The 24,110-nt window shown below is 44.4% G+C and overlaps 1 protein-coding gene across 4 annotated transcripts in view; it reads right to left on the bottom strand.

The window, feature by feature from the left end:
- Window positions 1-24,110, bottom strand: part of LOC105697665 — a 70,530-nt gene that overhangs the window by 42,145 nt on the left and 4,275 nt on the right. Inside the window, exon 2 of one of the 4 annotated variants that reach the window (XM_012421195.2) lies at window positions 705-789. The exons of the other annotated variants lie outside the window; for them this stretch is intronic. Coding sequence (XP_012276618.1) covers window positions 705-722 — 18 coding nt within the window. The 5' untranslated portion in view covers window positions 723-789. The remainder of the gene's footprint in view (window positions 1-704; window positions 790-24,110) is intronic. 4 annotated transcript variants of the gene reach the window in all.

Raw genomic sequence — 24,110 nt, 5'->3', positions numbered from 1 at the left:
CTCCAATTTCGTCGTTCTCGACGGCCAAACAATGACGAAATGCCCTGATGATTGCAGTGCTTAACGAGACGATTAATTCAAAAATAAAGAAAAATAGGGTATCGAAATCAAAACGGTATCGAAATAATGGCATACGCATTATGATGCACGCGATGTCCGGAAATGTAAAAATCTCGAAAATTGTTATTTGCCGAAAAGTCAATGTCTCTAGCTGGAGATAAATTACAGGCTGACGGGATCGATTTTACCTAAATTAATGAATATCAACTGATCGCGCGGTACTCACCCAGTTGTAGGCTACTATTTTATCCATGCTCAATTTATCCATTCACGTTGACAACGCTTAGGTTAATAAGATTATTGTTCCGCAAATTAAGACAAGGCTTGAGAGGATAATTAATTTTCTTCTTGTTCGCTTTTGACAGTGGGAATAGATTTTCCATCCTCGGCACTCTCGCATGCGTACCTCCGGCAGTACGTTACGCGTCTTGACACGCTAAATAAAACCACTTACACGAGTACAGGTGCAAATAATGCGAGCGCAAACGAGCCCGCCGTCTTTTAAGTGAGCCAGTGTGCCGCTACGTGTCATGTATTATTTGGAGCACCGAGCAAAGCACGGCTTAGGGTAAAGTACGGATAGATGCCCCGGCCGGAAAATGCCACGTTTTCCAGATTTTTAAAACAAATTAATTTTTAGTGACCTGAGGTCCTGCTTGCATAGCCCCTTCCCCCTCGGCACTTCATTTACGATGCAACACCCACGAAGTTGGTGGAACAGATGCCCAACTGCGGAAGAAAAAAAAAACAAACTTCAACGATGTCTATACCAAAAAAAAAATGTGTATTATACAATACTACATTTTAGAGAAAGGAAAATATTATCATGATCAAAAAAATTGAGTTTACAAATCCCTGATTACGTGACTATTTTTAATTTCTATGGAAAAGAGGATTTCTATGAAAAGTGCACTTATAATACGAGCTTCGTATCTAATGGGTAGGTACGTATTTGAGGTGCACCCTGGGTAGCAATTTGTACCCAGGGTCCTCCTCCTTATTCCGTTTTCCTGTGATTTTTCTTCCTTCTGCAAAGTAGGCTATGCCAATTTTCTCTTTTTAATTGACTCTTCCACATCCTGGCATGATCTTACCTTGCATCGCGCATCGTGCCGAATCGGCCCTGCCCTGTGCACACTTATCAACTCGAGCGTGCACCGACTCGTACTTACCCGACGTACATACTCATTAAACCGAGCTAAACGGGTTTCGTGCGGAACATTAAGGCGAATCCTGCGAGCAGGGAGTCGTCCTCGTTTCGGCCATGAGCCATTTTTCGGTGCACTTTACGTAACCGATCGAGTCACCCACTGCGAAATTCGATCAAACGAAAAAAAGAAGAAATTAATAAATGATGTCAATCTCAGCCAAATTGCAGAATTGTATTCAATCTCCTTAAACGAACGTTCACTTTCATTCCCGGAGAGACTTTAGCGATCTTGAAAATTATATAATTTCAGGCGCCCCTCGGGGGAAATTATTCATCGACTGTACACGAATGTCGAGAAAATTATTTAATAAATTATTCTTAATCGTTGTGTCAATTATATCGCCGTCTATCGGCTTTAACCGTTTGAGTCCCAGGCAGCGCGATCGCGCTGTTCAGATTTTATGTCGAGAAAACCTAGCACATTTCGAGCGTTGTGGACAACTGACGGTGCGTCACCGATTGTCAAAGTCGCTCAGATTCACTGACCCAAGTACATTACACAGCTCCTTCTTTTAACCTCTTAACTTACAATATCGTGTGAGAGACGTGGTAAATCAATCGGCCCAAACGTGAACAAAACGTGGGAGAGACGTGGTATGTCAAACGGGCCAAATGTAAACAAAACGTATAAGAAGTTACGTTCAGCCAAACCGTGAAATGGGCCGATGTATGACCGACACTTTTGTTGTTTATGACACGCGCTATTGGAATGTAACGCAAGGGCTTAATGTAAATAATACATCTTACATTTCGAGAAACGCTATCGCGCCGAGTGGGATTTATTGACATAAAATAAACAAAGCGCTATCGCGCTGCTTGGATCTTCTCGTACTCATTTAGAGAAAGCGCGGTTGCGCTGTTCGGGATTCTTCGACAGTATTTTTTCAATACCCCCTAGAACTCAAACGGTTAATTAAATTCGAGGATCGATTATGATCCGATAATGAATTTAGTAGACCACCGATCTGCAGTAGATGCGGCGAAGATGCAGCCAGAGCATCCCTTTGTGCTCACGGCCGAGGAGTACCGATAATCAGAACAACGTCGAGGGTAATGTTACCTCGGCAAATGCTCATCCCTTGGGACGTCAATATTCTATTAACCTGGAAAGGGATGTATCGGTGAAACGAGCAAACGATCGGAACCTTCGGCTCGGTTTACAGCCAGGGCTGCCAACAAAGTCGGCTCGTCTCCGGGTAACTTAAGCGCCGCGAGTAGCGATAAGAACTTTAGTACTTGACTGACTCGGCTGGTAATTGTCGGAGCGAAGGGGGATAACGATTGCACTCGGGGATTCGGATACCTTTGCAAACTCGACCCGTCCGGGCTGATTACGCGGACGTAATCAGGAATTGATAGAGATCCGTGCCAGATCGGCGGACAGATAATTAAAATCCATCACGAAACTTGGAGGGAGCTGCGCGATAAATTCTTTGAAAAATTTCCCATCCCTCGTGACATCAGAGATTTTCTGTAATTACTCCAACTTCCTTGATGTCTCCGATTTTTCTATACAAGCGCAGCCCAGTTCACCCCCTGATCATCCAACACCAGAGACTAAAGAAATGTCAAAAAATTGTTTTTCCGAGAACTGGCAATCCCCGAAATAGATGGATGGAGATAACATACAAAATCGACACTTTTTTCCTCAATTTTTTCTCGATCCAAATCGAATCTAAATTTTGAAAGTGCCAAGATGATTCTTAGGTGTCCACGAGTCGTATATTAAAGTTTCAGACAGTTCGGTCGAATATTGTTAAAAAGAAAAAAGTGTCTTATTCGAATCGACTGTTTCGAGGGAGGTTCGACATCACGTTAACAACTTGATGAATAACCACTCGAGGAAGAAATTAAAAGAGGGAATTTCAACTTCTACCAGTATGAGGAATTCCCAGGAGTTCTGGGACACCCTGTACGTCGCGGATTTCTACATTGAATGGAATAAAAACTAAATAAATCCGCCGCAGATAGTTTGACTTGGAACCGCCGTTACAGCCACGTGCGAGGCTGATGCATGGTCGCGCATAGGGGGCGTCGGCAGGAACCGCAGTACCTGAGTCGCATACATTAGCATCATTACGGGCCTATCGTCGTCTGTAATCTTTCACCGTTTACCGACCGAGCGTAGCGTTAAATACAAGTAACGATGACCCGGGGTTCCGCTTTAGGCTCGATCTTTCGCCCTCCCCGCGGATTTGCATAACGCGTGTAAATCACTTGACCGCGCTTTCGATCGACACTCGCGAGCGAATCGCAGAAACACGAGGATCGAACTTACGGAGACATTTGCGACCGGAGGTAATACCTGGGGTACCTAGCGAAAAGATACACCTATGGTGCCACCTTTCTAATTACCATTACCGTGTTCCTCGCCCATTCTATGTGATGTAGTGTAACCTATATAAATGCACATGTAAATGTATGTGTGTGTGTGTGTAGAATAGGTCCCAGAGTACACGGTGTGTGACATTAGACTCGAAAGGAAAGTAGTATGCCGGCCCCCGTGCGAAACGGACCACGAGGTCCTAATTTTGTGTAAAAGGTTTACTGCAAACCATAAACATGTGGCCATACGTTGTTGCTTCTCCATTGCGACTAAAATAAGTGTCCGACGTCATTGTGTATCTCTTACAATAGCAATGTCTACTCCATCCTCTCCATTTATACGAGATTTATATTTTCAATCAAAGATTTCAACCGAGATCTGGGAACCAAGATGGCGGCGCGCGACGTCACCAGAGGAGGAGCACACCGAGCCGAGGTGTTGATGTTTCGGGCTTAAAGGCGCTGGTAGGCTCGCGTTATGACTAAAGTTAAGTGCCTCATAAAAACGTCAAAGTTAACTCGAAAACGACTCGAGTGCGGTACGTGACTAACGATCGGTCGCGCCGGCTACAGTCAATTTGTTACGTTATAGGTTTTAGACTAACGACGGGTGGTCATAATTTTTCGAGGCCCGCGATGTCCCTATGGTTGGTCCCTGGCCCTGCACACCTGCCAGGACGATTCGAAGGATCCGCAGCTGCGGCGATTCGCGATGGGGGATCCTCGAGAGATCTGCACCTGCGGGGAACTATAAAATTGTAATTGCGCGCTACAGGGGCCCGAGTCGCGGGGATAATTATTGCAAATATGCGTTCGGGGTCCGGGATACCGCTGCAATCAGAATTACCCGGTGATAACCGAACGGGCCGATTACGATCGGGATTTAAGGTGATATGAAAGGGTCAGTCTATATATTTATATATGAAACATTAAAATATTTATAAAACCTTTCTCCAAACTGGATGCATCGAATTATTTGAATCATTAACACGTGATTATGGAGGCCCTAAGGAAGAACGCGATGCTTGTGAAATTTCATTCTTCACAAAAAAAAAAATGTGATTTGGTCTAGTCTAGGGTAAATACAAAAAAAACACTTTTTAAAAAAATGAAAATTCAATTTAAATCATATTCGCTACGTAATTTCCGACCATTGCAGCAGATCAGTTTTCCTATTTTTTATACAATCGAGGAGACCCCAGTTATCCGTCTGCGGACTTTAACGACTCCGTTCATCTTTTGTTCCGTCCTCTTTTTTTCTTGGACCACCAGCGGCGCAAGAACCTCAGGTGAAAAGTGCAAGGGAGGAAGAAGCGAGTATCCGCGACCGCGGTTTCCAGGCCGCGGGTCCTCTCGAGCTTGCTCTTATTAAACCGCCATTTTATTCCCCGATTTCCGGGTTGGAATCGCAAATTGCCCGGTGCATCCGGTTGCACCGGTTTCCGGGTTGAACGGTACGATCAAAGCTGCCACTCCGAAGATTCACGAGCGTCACGCCTGCACGAAATCCTACGTGAGTTAGCCTCTCTTCTTCCGACGACCCTCGGGACATTTATCGGCCCATTACCGTTTTTCTCTAATTTGACGACAAATTCTTACCTCATGAATTCGCGAGACGAGAGTTAGTCGAACGAGGCCACGGAAATTAAAAAATACAGGAAAGAAAGTAAGATACGACATCCGGGGCATTTCGTGGTCTCGCGTTTCCTTGAAATCCATACATTTTCTGCCGCCAAATGATTCCGGAGATTGGCCGAGAAATTCGAAATCGGTCGCTAACGAAGACAGAAAGAAAGCCTCGGAATCGCGAGAAAGTGCCGTCCCGCGAAACGTCGTTTCAGTCATTCCTCCGGTGCATTAACCCACATCCAGGGGAACGTTACATCCTAGATGATCAACCACGTTAATTTTCCTGTCTGCGGAGAGGCACAAAGTGAGCAATCATGGGTAAAATTGCATAACAGAGACAGTTGCGGGCGAGATTCCTGATCTGAACTTCTGTCAGCGATAACGTCAGATCCTGTACCGAATGGTGCATTGTTTTTTTTCCTTTTTTTCCTTCGGGATGCTTATCTCAGAAATCTAAACACAACTCCTAGCAGTTTTTCCATTCACTTTTCCCTTTGTCGGTTCATAGATTTTTCCAACTTACACGTATCGAGCGGTCCCATAATAAGTTCGTGACATTTTGCTGCACTTAAATGGTGTATTTTAAGAAATATCATTGAACAACATCGATCAATGATACATTCTCGTTCGTTATTTGCAATTCCTTCCCAATTCTCGGACAACATCTCGTACTCCCGCTTGAAACAATTAGTCTGGTAAAATTTGGATTGTTTAAACGCCACGAGCTTATGAACGAACTCAATACTACCGAGCCACAATAAGACTCACTTAAAAAGTAAATTCTCCATATGAACTTTTTTATTTTTACCTTTACCGGGGTTCGAACCCTCGACACCTATGTTACGCCGATTCGACGTGCCAACGCAAAAATCGATAACAAAGGGTCCCGATATCGATGCAAATTGGCTGAAAGGAAACGACCCGAGCAGACAATGGATCGATACCTCGAGACTATCTCGAGGAAATAAAATATCGCGGTCGACCCGTTCGTCATGTCGAAGTTTCATGACGTATGCGTCGGAGTTAAGTGCGATTAACATTTAACTACCATTCCCTTCCTAGCCGCGAGATCGTATCGATTTTAATCGATTGCATTCGCGCGTAGGCCGTTACTGCAACGCTCGCGAAGAATTCTCCAACTTTCATTTTTGAACCGATAAACCGACGATAACCATAACGACCGGCGGTAGTAACGATTGCCGGTTGCCTTTATGCGTGTTAATATCGCTTAACTTTGCGACGCGAGTGCGAGTGGTGTAAAATAAGTCGAGAGCAATGACAACGCACGAGTACCACTGCACGTCGGATATAATGTACAATTAATTTCGATTAATCAAAATTTAATTCGTCTTTCTCGTACAAGTAGAAACATTGGAATAAGCGATTTATTCAGACATTTAAGGAGAGATGGAGGCCTACAAAGAATTGGATTTATATACAATTTATTTTGAAATATTTGTGGATACTAATTATTGTAGATGTCAGTAATCATGTTATTTGGAAGATTACATTTTTATACATACGCGTATCTAGCAATCGCTGTAAGTGGAGCCAAAAGCACTGAGTTGGATATTTGTCATCTATGCGAAACTAAAGGGGAAAAAATGTTGAAAATATGCCTTTTAAATAAAGTGACAAAGGGGGTCTACACTAAAAGAACTGGAGATAGAGCTTACTGCACTAACGCAATTAGTTTTCGTCGTTGAATCATGTACATTGTCGGAAAATGTTGTATTACCTTAAACCTCGGTTGTCCAATACAAAAGTGAACATTTTTGAGTTAAAAAAAAAAGAATAACTTCGCTGTCGAGTTTACATAACCATAAATAATCTATCTGACCCAGATAATGAAAATAGAATACCGTCTAAGATATCCTAAGAGTTCATAAAATCAAGTGTCACTTTTCAAATAAATAATGGCAACGTGGAAATGAAACTTCCGGCCCTAATGACACCGGCAACTGTTTTCTCCGTCTCCTTTATTAATACCCATGCCGAGATATTTTTTACCCTCGTCCAAATTAGATTAGGTCAACGTAAAAGCGACTCGAGAAACTGTCAGAAAAAGGGGAGCCCGGAGAAACCGCCGAGAGTTAGAATTTGCGTCTTCGACGGGTGTTTTTTCGAGCGCCATTAGAAATCTGGCGGTTGGGAGATTTTTTCCTTCCTCCTCCTCCTCCGCCCCTTTTTTGCCCTTAAATCGTCTCCCGCGACCGACGACGTGACTCAGTAAGGCATTAAGTGGAGCATGGTTGTTCGTGACGGAAAAGAAAAATACATACCGGTTTTTTCGGCTCTCGTAATTTTTCTGGAGAACGGAATCAAGGACAGCCGGCAAGGCGTGAACGTTGCCGAGGACCACGAGGCCCTTTCCCCCTCGAGGCGTTTTTTAAAACAATCGGTCGCAGAAATTGCATCCAAACCACTGATATCTATGTACTAACTGGATAGCTGATATCCTACAAAATGCAATAACTAATTATGCACTCGTTCGTCGTAGAAAGTACGTCTGGCAATTACTCAATTCCGTGTCACTAAACATGATGTCAAGGTTTAACCGAGGTGAAATTAAATAAAAAGAAAATATTTAAAAAATCCCTATCAGACTGAAGATGCTTTCACCCCGTTCGTGTCAAGGCAGTCGTTGGTACGCGGACTCCCATGGACCACTCAAGGAAAAAGAGGATCGAGGATGCGACACCGGAGCAGGAGAGACCGAGAAGGAGAGAGTGCTTTGCAAAGAGACGAAGAAACCGCAAACGAGCGCGGTTTCCGCGGCTTTCCCGAGACCCACCGCGGGTTAGTCGGAAAAATCCTCAGCCGAGATTCTCAAGAAAGTGTGTCGACGCAGATCGAGAGAGAGAGAGAAAGAGAAAGAGACCGTGGGGAAGACCTCTCTTTCTTTGCGCATCGATCGGGGAAACGGAATGAAAATGAAATTGAAGGTGCGGCCTTGTAAAACCATTAATGTATAAGTGCCAGTTATCCCAGTATCCAAGGTGGGACGCTCGAATCGCGACTAACATTATCTACCCACGATCTGTCGGGTGTATCACAGATAAGTGACTAAAATCTGATTAATGAGACTTTTTGTTAAAAAGAAATGTTTATATATTCACCTTAAACACGTGATGCGGCGATTGGAGAGATGAAAAAATTAAATTGAAGGTGCGGCCTTGCAAAACCGTTAATATATACATGTGCCAGTTATTCGAGGTGGGGCCCTCAAATACGGATAACACTATCAGGTTATACTTGGATGCTTGATTAAAATTTGGCCCATGAGACAAGTTTGTATCACGAAAAAGCTCTCCTGCGTTCGATACGGATTGTTTTTAGTACAATTACTCTCACTTTTCATTTAACTCATTACTTTTAATTAATTTACAACGACTGACTGAGAAAATAACGCTATTAACACTAACGAAAAAAATGTCTACCCAAATTTTCGCAGTACTAATACCCAAAGATGAATGTAATATCGTAATTAACTGTAAAGGAAAATGGAGAAAAAAAAGCGTTTCACATAAATCATTTTTGATGTTAAATACGTGTATCACATGAATGCATATATTCGTGATAGAAATATATGTATAGTCTGTTGCGAACTTGACTTAGACTATAAAGGCGAGGCGTGGCGAAAGAGTGGCTCGAAGGTCGACAGAGTTGCCTCGGCCGAACAATAGCCGCACAACGTGCGCGCACACGGACGATTCTCTCATTTCCACCAGGCAATATAGCCAGGGCACCTACAAGGTAATTCGCGGCCGGGAGTAGTTTCGAAGCCAACGAACGGAAGAGGTCCCTGGAAGAGCGCCTTCGAAGGGTGGAGATTGCCATCTGAAATTCAAGTTTCTCGGGGCCCGTCACGCCGGCCGAGCCGACTCCGAGTTTCTATGCGTGTCATACAATAATTCGCTTTTGATCGGGGAGGAGCCACCCAGGGAATGGAGACGCGCGTTGACGCTATTGTTTAAGTTGAAATTAATTAACTGAAATAATTCCCTTGGGTAAATCTATAGATTACACTCCAGTTGACGACACCCCGTCGCCATTTCCCATTAAAAAAAAAAAACTGGCTTCAAAAAAGACTACAAAGTAAACAATATTTATGTACAAACTGCTTATCTACTAACTACTATAGATTTCTAAGTATTTCTCGCTTGGGATGTTTGAAGTCGGCGCAGAAAAGAAACGAAGTTTGTCTGTGACTTCAATTTTATATTCGGTTATGTTTCGCTTCTTTTTTTTTCCGTTTTTGCGCCAAAGGTACACCGTCTCTGAAGTAGGCACACATAATTTTAAGATCGAAATATCAGTGCATGTTAAAGTACAGCCAAGTTATTGCGACGTGTCAGGTTATTATTCACGACGGACGTAGCCGTTCTCTTCGCGAATGTGAAATTACCCAAAGCTGTAAAGATAGGAGAAAATTAGGGCATCAAATTTTATTATTTGACCAGTAATTCCGGTGGCAAGAATTTAAGTAATTCGACGTATAATATTTACATCTGAGGAGTATCCATGGGAGTAATGGTCATCCAGACTTACTAGATGAGCCCTAATTGCAAGGAGACGCGCTTTATTGCGTCCGATTACGCACGCGTTCGCACGCGACCGGGTCTCTAGCTAATTACAAAATGCACGTCTAATTGCACGTTCGTGAGACAGACAAGATGCGACACCGTGTCAGGTCGGAATGCACCGGTAATCATCTGCTAAAACTATCGCTGCATAAACCGTACAAGGTCGCACCGATTACAATAGCCCATTGATCAGCCTGCAGAAAATTACAATTCCAGCTCGGCTGGAAACTCGTTACTTCCATTACATTTCGTAAAATCGATCCAGCTTTCTTCTGAAAAACTGGCGCTTTCCACAAAAACTGACGCGCATAAATGATCGAGGCGTCAGGCCTTTTGCGCCATTATATCAACTAATTGTAAGAGACAGATCCGAAAAGGGGATAATTGACGGTGCATTACACGCACAATTACCTGCCCCTGGACTCCGCTCCCTTCTACGAGAGTGAAATTTCCTTTAACGCTTCTCACACATCAACCTAACGATTCGAATCTTCCCTAGGATGGTTTCCCTTTCTACGGAATCTCTCTCCCTCTTGATTATCCCAAGGTTATCTTGGGGGATAATCGCGTTATCCAGCTCCCTTTTCCGAACTGCATCAAAGAGAGAGGAGATCTAACGTATGAGAAAATCTCGTTCCTGACATTTTCCAAAATGACATTAATTAAATGTCCAATTCCACGGGGTTATAATCTCCTTTCAGTGATGCTAAACGATATGTGTCGTTGTTAGACATAAACAACGTTAATTTTTAGGTGTCCCAGTTATTTTTCCGAGCAAGTAAATCTTGGCCACACGTGGGGTTTTCAAATTCTTTCTATTGTATTAGCAGAGGAGAATGAGGCAATGAGAAAGGATATTAACAATTGAGAATCATGTCCTGGTTATGAGTCACCCATGACTCGTTCCTATATCCTGATATAGAGAGACCTCGATGCTGGGAAAACGATTCTTTTCGCGACCCAACGAGCGGCTTAATTAATGTAAAGTTGCCCGCCGGGGCTAATTGTTCGATCTCCCAGACTCTACTAATGAGACGGGCGGAAAAACGGGAATTGCGAGGGTTTTGCGAAACCGCCTCCGATGCACGTGGATTCTAAAATGATTGTGAAGCTCGCATAAATTAGAAAATCGGCCACGAGTGTTGCAATTGCGCCAAGCGAGGTAATCAGGCCGAGGGCACGTAAGAGGCATATTCGGCGATCTGTAGAACGAAAAATCGAGCGACACGTAATTCCAGGTTAACTCTTTCCTCGCTGCCCGATGAACCTGGAAGAGAACACGTCCAGGTTAATTTCCCCTTAAGAGGCGCTTTACGTAACGTCACTTTCACGTGTGCAATTAACGGCTAACGAGACGCGTAATTGTTCATCCCCAATTTCACCTACCCGAAGAATTCAAAGTGTCAGGCCTAAAAATAAAAAAGAAATCGGTGCGGTGTCGACACACGCGTTGGAAGTGAAACTACTAAGTTAAAGAGAGCCATTAGATATTATTAATTGTTCTTAATCATTCTTCGGTAAAACAATATGTATTGTTAATTTCTATTATTTTTATTTCCCTTCAAATGTCAATGCTACCGCGCAAACATGATTATGAATAGCAATGAACTGTAGAAATCAAATTTAGAGAAATTGTGTCCGTGCCAAAAACACAAAGACGAATGTAAATAGTAATTAACGGAAGAAAAATGCATTTTACCTTCCAAAGTGGATCCATTTCATGACGTGCAAACTTATGCGTCCTATCGCGCAATAAGAAGTTTCATTTAATGAACATTACACCCGACATTATAAGCCTGAATTAAAAGAATTAAATGATAAGTTCTCATGTGGCTGGCGATGGTGTAGAATTAATTAGTATACAGATGGAGTATACTTGGTGTTATATATTTTGTATTAAAAGTGCTCGCCAGGTACATTAAAAATGGCGTCAGACTTCGAATACGCGCTTCTTGGAACGATCCTATTGAATCGGTAGCACGATACAGCGCGAAGAGGAAATTACATGGCAGGGTGGGTCTCGGTGTCGCAATTGATTCAAAGGCCAGCTCTTCAGCGGTCGGGAGTAACGATCAGTATATGGGTGGCTCGTCGTCAAGGTGATGAAATTGCTTTCGCACTACCGATCGCAATGCCATGTCGTAGTAGTTGAGCGATTCCTCTCTGCCGGATGGCCAGGGATCCGTCTCCAGGACCTCGGACTCATTACTGCCGCTCTCGCTCCTAAGGCCAATCGAAACAATTCGATAATTCACCGATCGATCGCCGGATCAATTTCAAAAAGGCTCCTTAAGATGCTACGAAAGGATCATTTTATACATCGAAACGTCAAAATATTTATCTAACTTTTGTCCAAACTGGGTGCACCTAATCATTTGAAACTTCGACACGTGATTATGAAGGCCCTAAGGAAGAACGCGATGTCCGTGAAATTTCAATTTCGAAATAAAAAAGATAAAAGTGCTTTCTTTTCGTTCTTCTCTGAGATAAATACATTTTTCGCGAATAATGAAATTCCACGAGCATCGCGTTCCTCCTTAGGGCCTCCGTAATCTCGCGATGAAGTCTCAAATGATTCGGTGCACTCAATTAGGAGAACAGTTTTATCAATATTTTATCGATAACTCGCCGATCGTTTGTCAGAAATATTTATTTACAAAAAGGTTCGCCACACCATTTTCGTTCCAGCCTACTCTATGTGTCGCTAAGCCGGTTTCGCCATTCTTATAATCGAATATCCGAGATATTGCTACTTTTTGTCAGGCTTTCTATTGTTGCAACAGGGCGAGAAAGTGCGATACATGGATGATCTACGATCCGCGAGCCGGCTTAAATAGTCTGAACTTATAACCTATTCCTTATGCTTGATCGTAGGAACGATGGAGTCGGCTCCGGAAATTCGACGGTGGCATATCGATCGAGCGATCGAACAATTGGATGATCGATCGACTCGCCGTCCAGGATGTTACATCCGAAGAATCTGGATCAAGGCCAGAAAAGTCAGTCGCCGATCGTTGCATCGATCATTACACAGAGGGAGGCAACAGGTAGGAGACAAATGGATAAATTGATTGGCAATTGACGTTAATCGTCAATCCTCTTTTTCTTTTCGAAATTCATAGCAGTTTAGATAAACGTAATGGCCGTTTAACTCAGTGTACTCGGTGACAGAAAATGACTTGAAAAAGTCCCGGAAGGAATAACAAAAATGTTGGATCGACCTTTTCCCTCTTTTTTCATTAACAAGAAACCAACGCCGCCGTATCAAAGAGTCGGCCCGGCTTTGCTTAAAGTCACGGAGACTCTTACTTTCTAAAGTAAGTAATGAAGAAACCGCGACGCGTACTTCGCGTGCTCGGCGAGAAGACGGTGCGTGCGAGATTCGTGTGCGCGTGCTCGCACCCACCGTGGAACTCGAAGAAATTGAATAGCTTCGCACGGCACACTAACGCGTTTGTCCATTTCCACGCGACAACCGGCTACGCCGGAAACTCGAGGCGGAAACGTTTCCGCTTGCACCTGAGACTGCGCCAGCTCTACTTTTGCGACATTTCAACGACGTTTTCATGCCCAAGTGATCTCCGCCATTAGAGAAAAGATGAGTGCATGGCAGCCATTGAAAGCGAAACATCTGAATGAAACGGAATGATTAGATATCATTAGTTATTGTTAATCATCCCTTCACAGAATGCCCTTCTTTCGGTTATTTTGAGCAGTTGTTTTTTTTTGCAATTTATTTCAACTTAAATGTCAATAATTAAGTGAGCGAATAACGTACGAAGACGTTTGTCTCAATACTAGCACACAAAGGTGAATACAAATGGTGGTGAACTACCTGGCCATCGTCAAACCTGAACCCCAAAGCACCCGGTCTATAATGGGTGAATCCGTCATTAGGAATACAATGAAGGAGCAAATTACACGGGGACACCCCGCAGACATTCGACTCGAGGTGCTAATCGAGACCGGCTGCAACGACCGACCGTCGAGGTGGATAACCCTCGACCGGGCCAGGTGAATCGGGTGAGCCAGGTGAGCCAGGTACGGTGCCGGGTAATCAGCATCTGCCGACATTCGCGTAGGTCTATATTGGGCACCGAGTCATCGCCGAGGATTAGCGAGGTCGGGACGGTCCCCGGCTAATTCCTCTCTTTATTGGATCCGAATTTCCCCAGGCCTTATCGGCACGCCACAGTCCTTGGTACCCACAGGGCGGCCAGCACCGTACCTCCGAGGCGAAAGGTAAACCCAAAGGCAAGTCCGAAGACGAACCCGAAGGGAAGCTCGAAAGTAAACTCGAAGGAAATCCCCCGAGCTCTGATGACGAAGCCGAAGAGGACCGCGAAGACGAACCTCAAGACGAGCTCCACCCGTCTTCCGGGTCAAGAGGCGACCCGATGCACCCGAGCGGCGAGAACGATGACGAAAAAGCTGGTCAAAACTGTTGATCAGCTTAATAGTTAAATTTTTGTCTTCCGATATTACATTTCATCAGTTTCAACTTGAATTTTGTGATAAGATGTTCAGTAGGGAAAATTAAATGAATGAAAAAAATGAAGGAGAACACGACAGCGAAGGCGTATGCGATGCCAGTTTGCGACCGAGACCAGAAACTCGCGATCCGACACGGGCCTGGATACGAGGAGAAAAGGAGAAATCAACCTTTCGGACACGCTGCGAAACGACAGCCTAGAAATCCCAAAAGCTGCCATCTTTGCGCGGTGACAATTTTCCCCCGCGGTTTTCACCACAGTCAGAAAAGTCCGAACATAAAGCCAGGAAGTCTTAAAAGGCTCCTGTCAAATAAAAATGTTTCTAATTAACTTAACAAATTATTGAAATTTACTCCTATTGACCCGACGGAATCCATAAGCGCAGACATGGATATTTCGGAATCCCTTACTTTCCTCTAGATTGTAAAGAATATACAATTCGGACGCTTTCAGCACGAAATTTTGTGAGAAAAATTATAAGCTCAATGTCTTAAACGTGAATTAGAAAACATTTATCGTGTCTTTCTAGATGAATCTATATTTTTGTAGACATCACGTTATTAATTCCTGAAATCGTGCAGGCAATGCAATACACTTACAAACGTACGCACGTACATTGTATACGACGTTTATGAAATATATAACGCTTACGAAATATACGTATAAAATATTATAAAATAACAATAAAATTGATCAAGAATCAAATCCAACCTGATCTTTACAGAAGGCGACCTCAAAGGCGATAGGAACCCCGGATGCGTAATTCCTTATCCAACCGGAAACGATTCAAGGAACTGAAATCCTCGCAACTAGAGATTAGTTCCCCCATTAACGCGATCCTATACCCCGTGAACTCGAACGCCGAGTAGGACGTCGAATAAAAACATTCCAAACCATCTCGGAGATTATTGCGCGCTAAATTACCGGCAGTCGCTGTTCTCTTTCCTTCCTCGTCGGGTTCTCGTAAAACGAGCAAACGGATTTCTCGTCCGAGAGCGAGCGCGAATCCCGGTAGATCGAGATCTACGGATTTACAGGGAGGGACGATCGCACCCGAGTGTTTACCCGGTGCTATCGGAGGAGAGAGAACCGATTGTGAGTCACCTGCCTGGCGCAACGCGAGAAATGGCTTTAGAATAAACCGGAGCCGATCGGGACCGCAATTAAATCCCGGAATGTCTGCGGAAAACGCGTATACAGTCGTGAAAGCCAACGTTTCTAGCTGGGCGAGGGCTCCGAAGCGGACGCGGTTGCACCTGATAGGTCGGATCGCCGATCAGATTTTTGCGTCCGCGTATCCTGCAGCCAGTGCATACCTAGAAGGTTGCTCACGACCGTTCCGTAATACACAGAGGGTCGTTAAAAGTTCCCAGCTTGGCTTGCGTCATTCAAATAGTCTCGGTGTAACCAACGATATCGGTCCTCGGTCGCGCCGTCGACATTTTCGCCGCTAAAATCTCCCACCCAAGGCGAAGGCACCGGACAAACGTCATGAGCACTTTTCCTTACGGTTGATACGAAACACCGTTATCGTACTTACGAATTACCAGAATATAATTTCATTACGCGCTCGGTACCGGTTGTTACGGGCATCGTTAAGGTTTCGAGGTTTCACGAAGTTTCACTTGAAAAGTGAGCTTGAAACCCGCTTACTCGAAATTCTAACGAAACCTCCTATTTCTTGCTTCCTATTGAATTTTCGAATCCAACTTTTCCTTTCCTCGTTGATTCGTTCTCACCGGAACGTCGCCAAAGTCGAAAGAACATTCATTTGAAATTCCCTTTAGCGAAATTCCAGCGAAGCCCCCTATTTTCAATTTCCTTTGATTGCTCCATACAATTCTTTTTTTTTTTTCATTCTTCCCTAAAAGTTCATGAATATGGAATTAAGCCCGTTAATGGGAATTATTGATCGAGAATTTAATTTTCCCCAGGAAGCGATCGAAGCTCATGATCGATCGTATCTTATCAAATCAAGTTTAGAAGAGAAGAATTTTCAAAGGACCCGCGCGATGGAGGATTCCCGATTTTTCCACCGTGGAAAATCCTGCCTTATCGAGCAGTCCCTGGGGAGTCCTCGGGGGTAAAAGGGACGCGGGCGTTATCGCGCGTATCGGCGATGTCGCCGGAACCGGAACAATCGGACGCAGGAGAATCCGGCTCGGAACAATCGGGCTCGGTCGAAAGTGTCCCCGGACTTGTTTAAAGGCTCGGGGATTATCGTGTGTCACTCCGTCCAGCGAATGTAAACCGACCGCACGGATATACCGTTACCGATTTTTCGCGCGGTCGCGACATGCGAGCAGCCTTACCGAACGAAACCACACGGGCGAGATAGCAGTACCAACTGCTATCTGTGGCCGTGTTCCTTTAGAATTCGATACCCGGCTTGTGCAAAATTACGTAGCGGGAACATCGACACACTCCCGGAAGAGGGGGGGCTGCGAGCAAAAGATGCTTCCATCAATGAAAACCCGGAAGTCGCGAGCCAGAATTCGGGAGCGAAAAGGAATTTCATGCAAAACCTACAGACTCGCAAGTATGCAAAGCAATATTGCGAAAAAAAAACAGTAAAGTGTCGCCAAATACTTTTCAATTGCTTTCCACAGGGTGTCGATAACCCTCTCAGATGATTGATCTTGTCACTCCATTAAGGTGAAATGAAACACCTCGTGGAACACGATCGACGTCGGTAAAACAGGTTTTTCTAAATACCTAAGTAACGCTTTTTCAAGTAACGGGTAAGTACAAACGGTAAAACGATCTGCCGATGAAACATATCGCACGGGTCCTTGGTAATATGCGAGTCTGCACTTTTGCGACATTGTTTATTTCTTTGTTTCTCGTTTTTAATTCGCCCGAGTTTCCTAATGTCGACGTGTGCTTGGAACGTTGCAACGCCCCACGGCTCGGCAATTCGATGTACTATCTCGTAGCAATGTTACAGGAACAGTAATGCTTTCGCCGATATTATTCCGCCTCGAAATAACCGCGGTACCCCCGTGAATCATAGGAGATACTAAACCCGCTCGTAATCTGTAACTCCTTGTTTAACTATGTGACTCCGGTGAAAGCAGCCCTCTGGTTCAGCGAATTGCCACCACCGAGTCGACCGACAATGGCATTACGAGTGCTTTTTCAACACCGAGGTACCAATCTCCGATGAAACCTCCTTTGGGGTTCCGCGAATATCTTAACAGCTATTTGGAGCAATGCTGGGACATAATAAGTGAAAAATCAAACGAATTTTCCGAGCCGTCATGCCAATAGTCAAGTTGACGTCAGGGCAAGTCCAAAATGTATTGATAGCGTTCGACTTGTTATCGGCTACGTATACAGGGTAATGTTCCAGAGGACGAAGCAAAAGTCCGGAATATTCCTTTCTGTGATTTCTTCAATTTTCTTCGAATCATTACATTTAATCGTTACCGTTGACGACCATAGGCGCTTTGAACATTTGTTTGTAATATACTGTTGACGCTTATCGGCGCTCAGTAATTGTCATTGTTATTGACGTAGCAGTTGCATTAGCAAGGGATACCAAATACGTGCTGAAAAAAAGTTGCCATCCACGGCATAAGTCGCGATTGAACGGTTATCATCTATTACACGTGCCATGTGTCGAAACGCAGAGTGCCCCAAACGACTCGTCGGATTTTTTAGGAGATAACAGAGGGGAACATTTCTAGCCGAAAGGTTCCTCTTCCATTTTTTCTCCGATCAGTACGTATCAAATTATAACGCAATGAAACTGATGAATCACAAACACGCGGAGCATTTAAAAAATTAGAGCAGGCCCGTGCAAAATAACGTCGACCTTAAAGCGCGTTAAATTCGCCATGCATCTCTAGACTTTCTCCTTCGTTGGAGTGAAATTTTTCCTCGTTAAAATTGTCATACACGTAGATCTAATTTTGTCTTTTAATCGACGGGTAGGAATATGCAAAACTTTTGTCGCGTTTAATAATTGCCTTCTGAATTTCTCACCCGGTCGCTTCGGAAACATTTCCACCGGTTACCGAGCCGTCCACCAGAGTTTCCCGTAGCCGAGTTTCCCCGTCGAGATAATGCAATGGTACGGTTCGTGGTTCCGTTTCTCTCGCCACTTGGGTTTCCGTGTGTGCTCTACTACAAAAGGGTAATAAATGACAGTCATTCGGTCAGCGGAGGCCATCGGGCCGTTCGGATTAACGAAACCGTAAAGGCTATTCATCGAAGTGCGGCAAAGGAAATCCATAATTCAGCCGTACGACTAATCGGCGATAAATTAAGTCAACGTTGGAGCCACCGTCCCAGCAAGTAGCTGGAACAACGTAGGGGAAATAAATGTCACTCCGCTAAGGCAACTAGGATATCAAACCGGCTGAATAACGATCCGCTTCCGCGGAAAACTCCGGATGGGTAAAAAGGTGTCGGCGCGAATATGACCGACGCTAATCGCAATTAATTTTCAGCTCTACTTTCTCCTAGTTCCTCGTGCCCCCGGATCTCACGGGAGGAAAACTTTCTATCTGACTGCAGCGGGTGCGGTAATAATACGCTTATTAAAAAGAAATAATAACAATCAGAGGACAAAAGAGCCAAGGGAAAAAATACGAAGAAAACGGGGCTTCGGCGGGTAGGATCTTATTAAATTAATTTTAGGGTTAAGGTGATGTGAAAGGTGGGTCTGAACGGTCCATTGCGCGAATAAACTTTTTTAAAAAATAGATACAGCAAACGGATCGAACATTTTATTGAACGATTGAAAAACATCTTTGAATTCTCTCAGTTTTGTGAATACATTTCTTTTCAAAAGAACTGCTATTAGTTTTTAAGAATCCGTCTGGTCTTTTTTAGGTAAAACGATGTTCAACTTAATGCTGACTCTCTAATCTCGTAATTATCCAACCTCCACGATGAATAAAAATAATTTCTCTCGCCGACGTGATAACAGCATGCTGTACATTCGGCAGTTTACTTTTGATAAACGCGGATCACTTTAATATACTACATCGAAAGAGTAAAAAAATAAATTATAAAACTGTATAATTGTTCGATGGTGGCAAATTGCCGACTCAACGTATTGACCAATCAATTCCCTGGTCGTAGCTGATAGGCTACTTCCGCTTCGATGACACGACGCGTTACGTCAAAAGCGACGAATCACTCGCATTTCAGGGGTTTCGGAAAAGCCGATAACTACCACTAAACTACGACATGACTGCGAGCGTCCAGAGGACTGACATATCTTGTACCAAAGGTCAGTTATCTGTTCCTGACTAATGGCCTGCAGCGGGGTGACACGAAGTCAACTCTCCAGATATGTCGTGCCAAGAGGGTTTCGGAATATTGTTTCCGGAAGTGCTCCACCTGCTCGACATTCACTGCCAATCTCGTAACGCTTGACATAGATAAGTATAAATATGTACGAATAAAATAACGTAGAGGAGCTAAATGTTCCCCATTTAGAGCTTACAACGAAAGTATCTCAGGTGTCCCTAACCTATTTTCTTACCTCTGACACAGTGCACGTAATAATGAAAGTAATACAAGTAATTCCTTTTGACAGTACATTAGTGTAATTTAATTGCGTTAAATACCAAATATGAGATAAATTAACGTTATTTTTTTTTTCTTCATATTTTTCACTCGGACCACTTTCATAATTGCTGCACATACGTTGCAATGTATGTGGTAGAAGCGATAATTCGTACGCATGATTTATTTAGATCTGCCAATAAGACAAATAATGTTGCACCGCAACGTCTAACCCCTTGTAACAACTAGCCCCGGCCTGTCCTGAGAGATATAAAATTGAAAATGCCCAATTTTTCCCGTTATATCGCAATCGATGGCGTTATCAGATATCGTAATCGGCGCGCGAAGGCGTCGCCCAAGGAAACGCGTTGGAAAGTGCAACTCGAGGAATCCGCGCGGCCTCTTATCGGAACAGATAATGCCGACACATCCGGCCTACCGTCGGGTCTCTTCGCCACGAGAAGTTGGACACGGAGGATGACCCGGATAGGTACAGGAAATGAAGTGACCCCCAACCCACCTGGTCCAGGATGTGGCAGCGTGCACCCGGCTGAAATCCAGCTGGGCGTTCACCGCCGCGGCCCAATCGACGATATCTCCCGTGATTATAGCCACTTCGCTCGTGACCTCGGACGTCGAGTTGGGGTTCCTGACCGTGGCAGAAGGGCCGACGGTGCGCGAGACTGCAGGGGTCACGGGGTTCGCCGAGGGAGTACCAGAAGGCGTATCAGACTGTAAACCGGCGATCGGTAGATCGTCTCGAACTCCGAAGTCGCCTGAAAATGTCTGGTCTTCAGGAACGCGAGGCCCTCTCGACGTACCCTGGCGGACACGAATGCCCTCCTTATGGATATTGTGCGACCAGGGTATCACGGGACGGCGTTCGCGTCGGCCAGAATACAAGGTATCCCAGAACTCGTAGGAACCCTCTAATCCTGGGAGAAGTCGGCAGACCTTCGAGTCAAAACTTCCTTTCTGACCTTCCCCTCGGGTGATTATTTACCGAGTTATTAACAATTAGAGTTGGCCAATCTCGAGTGCGGAATTCTAACGATTCAGGGCCGAACGCGTCCCGGCGTGCGTATACCCCGCGTTACCCCGACACTCATGCTTCAATTTATTTTATTCTCATTTCATTCTCAGTGCATTATGAGATCAATTATTCACAAGCAATGCCAACAATCTAGATAATAATATTTGCAGGATTAAAAAAATAATATCGAAGCACATTAACAAAATTATTTAAATCAATGAAATGAATTGCCTCACTTTCATTTGCTCGAAAATTATTAGTTCGAATAATTAGTTCGAATTTACGCGCGCCGGTGCTTGTGCGGTTAAATCCCGCACCCTAGCCAACTTTAAACATTAATAATTCGATAAATCATTATCCGAGAGAGAAGTTAAACGTGAAGTTTCGCCTTTACACATCGTCAATATCCCTCAGTTTTAGAGATTACTGTGAGTTCTGCAACACTGTATACAGGGTACGTCGATTGGAGACGAATGTTAAAAGCTGCCTTATCTTTCGAAACGCCAGGATCTAAGGTACCGACTTGTCTACTCCAGTAGTCTAATTGCAAATGTAATTTCATCATATTCCGTCTTCTGGTTTAGAATGACCGCGTTATCCTGGATCCCGTAGCTGCGAAGAGGTAGCTTGCACCCACTACTCCGATCCACCCTGTACACTGGGAGACATCAATGCCCTTTCATCCTGCACAGGCGATGCCGTATCTGCAGGGGAGGCATTCATGTCTGCCATTGTACATCTCCGGACTCGAGAAGGAAGGGATCCACCGAGGATCGAGTACACGGTACGTACTGGTCCGTCTAAGAGCGACGCCTCGAGCCGAGGTCGAGGGCATCGACGAATCGTCGAGATCCCAGGAATCCGAAGGACGACCCTGAAGACGGTAGTAGCTGCCGGACCAGGCGCCTCGACTTTCAGCTTCTTGCGCGTAATCTTCGTCTTCAAGGACGTTCGACTTGCTGCCCGTCGAGTACTCTGGGGACAACGAGAGAAGGGCCCGAAGACGTCCCTGAGCTAACTCCAAGTTAGGGACCTCGCGACGTCATCAGAGACGACACCGAGCGCTGTTTTTTCTTTTTTCTTTTTTTACGCCAGAAACGCGTCGATCCGTCGAAAAAAGATATTCCGAAAATCACGACAAACCGTCTAGGAAATTAAAATGAAAAAACTCACTCACCTGAACGGGAGAATTTACTCAAAGGAGCGGCAAGTTAATCTATTATTGAATCGAAGCTCCGTAAACTACGTCAAATTGCTGACATCTTTTAAAGGCGACGTGAAAGGCGCCGAGAAAGTCAATAGTTATCGGTCAAAATCATCTCTTCTACCTGGTATATCATTTGAAACAGCGCACCACGTTACCTACGATTATATCCATTCATATTGACAGCTGAGCAGGACTGCATCGAGAATTGTACGGCATGGCATACTCCATGTGTCGTTTCAGTTAAATGGTTTATAGAGAGGTAGAAGTAGAACTCGAGAAATCTTCAGGACGCGGGATTTTTGGTACTCTAATCGACTGCACTGTTGCATTAGGTGGGAATTAAATCTTTGCTCCAAGAACACCTACAGGGCCTGAGTCACCCACGCCATATACCTCAGATTCTCGGATACACTTTTATCGGGCCTGACCGTATGATTTCCGATTTCAATCAAGTTTCAAATGATACGCAGGGATTCCTGGCCGCTCTTAATTGTTACTTTTAAGTCTTCCAAATAATGGCAAAGTATTTGGCCAGGATGCAACGTTGGTTCCGAAGCTAAATAAAATGCCATTTCTATCAAAATGCAATTTTTTTGTGGCAAGAATAGTTCGAGCGCCCATATAATTACGTGGTAAAATTTCCGAGAAATCAGTTAACGTATCTGTAAAAAAAAGTGCATCCAAGGAATTTGGTCGTCGCCGATCCGTCAAAGCCACCTTTCACGTCGGCTTAATCATTCAGTCCCTCTATACAAAGAACCCCCGCCTTCTTTGGAGCGAGTTTCAGAGAGGTCGATTTGCAACCGAAAAAAAAAAATAATAAGGAAAATATAAAGACGAGCTCAGGATGAGGCCCGACAAGATGCACCCGAGGAATGAATCGATCCAAAATAGACCCTAGAAATCGGGATGCCCACGCGTTGTAAGACTTTCTATTAAGCTTGTCAGTGATCCCGCCCAGTTTGAAAACGAAGTCTGTCCGTGCCCACGTTCGGAGAACGAATCAGGGGTACCGTTGGTAGCGCGACCATTTCCTCCGTCCATTGTCGTTATATCGGTGTTTCCTTTACCAAGGGACCTTTCGGGCACGACCGACGTCGGGAGATGATCCGTGGCCTTGGACGCGGGGGCCGCGGAGCTCTTGGATGCTGCGGCGCCGACCGCATCATCTTCCGCGAAGCTCATCCCTCCGGGGCTCTTCGGCTTCATCAGCCGCCTGAGGTGGTTGCCAATGGCCGGTATCGTCGACCTGATCTGTACGTTGTTTTTCAATGGCGATTCGTTACACACCGCGGTAGTACCGGACCCCGAGAAACGGTATCTCGTGCTGCTCTCGGTATCAGCGCGAATTAACTCCGAAATTAAAGCTCGGCAAGCATCGGTGACAAATTTCTTAATAATTCTCTCAGATTGAGGTAGGGAAAATTATCGATGGAATTTAAATTGAAGGAAACTAGCACGCGAGATCGTCTCGAACCTCTAGCGGGTTTCACGGGCGAAGAGGTGAGGAGAAAAATTGAAGCCTGAAGATAACGGATAATTCGAGAAATTGGAAAGATTCCTTGAAAGAGAGATCGGATACCCGACATGTGAATGCTAATTGTTTAGCTATCGTGGAGTGGAATTTCGAGACGCTACTTAATGCATTTCCCGTTCTCGTAAATCCGAGTCCATCTCATAAATCCAATCAGTGGGAAGGGAATTAATTTGACGGTATTAATTGGTTATTAATCTTACGGCCAGTCGTATCCTTTCTAATATAACCTAACTTCTCGCGGATGAGCATAAGAAGAAGGTAAACTCGAATTTTCGTGATCGTTTAAAATAAACTGTACACATAATTTAATGGAATTCATTCTGTTCTTAAGACGCGCGTTTGTTCGGAACATCCCCTGAGACTTATCGGACGAGTTTTGTCCTATACCCTTATGATTAATTAAATAGCTTAAATCAGACCAAACCTTCGATCATCATCGTACATACTTTCTCGCCGATATGCAAAGTCAAGCTAGAAGATCCTGCCTTATCCATTAAGGGATCATTCTTC

Source organism: Orussus abietinus, unplaced genomic scaffold (assembly GCF_000612105.2).
Source record: "Orussus abietinus isolate OABI.00-Male unplaced genomic scaffold, Oabi_2.0 scaffold206, whole genome shotgun sequence".
In the NCBI taxonomy this organism is placed as follows: domain Eukaryota; kingdom Metazoa; phylum Arthropoda; class Insecta; order Hymenoptera; family Orussidae; genus Orussus; species Orussus abietinus.
Note: the sequence above shows the minus strand (reverse complement) of the source record. Positions and strands in the feature narration are given on the sequence as shown.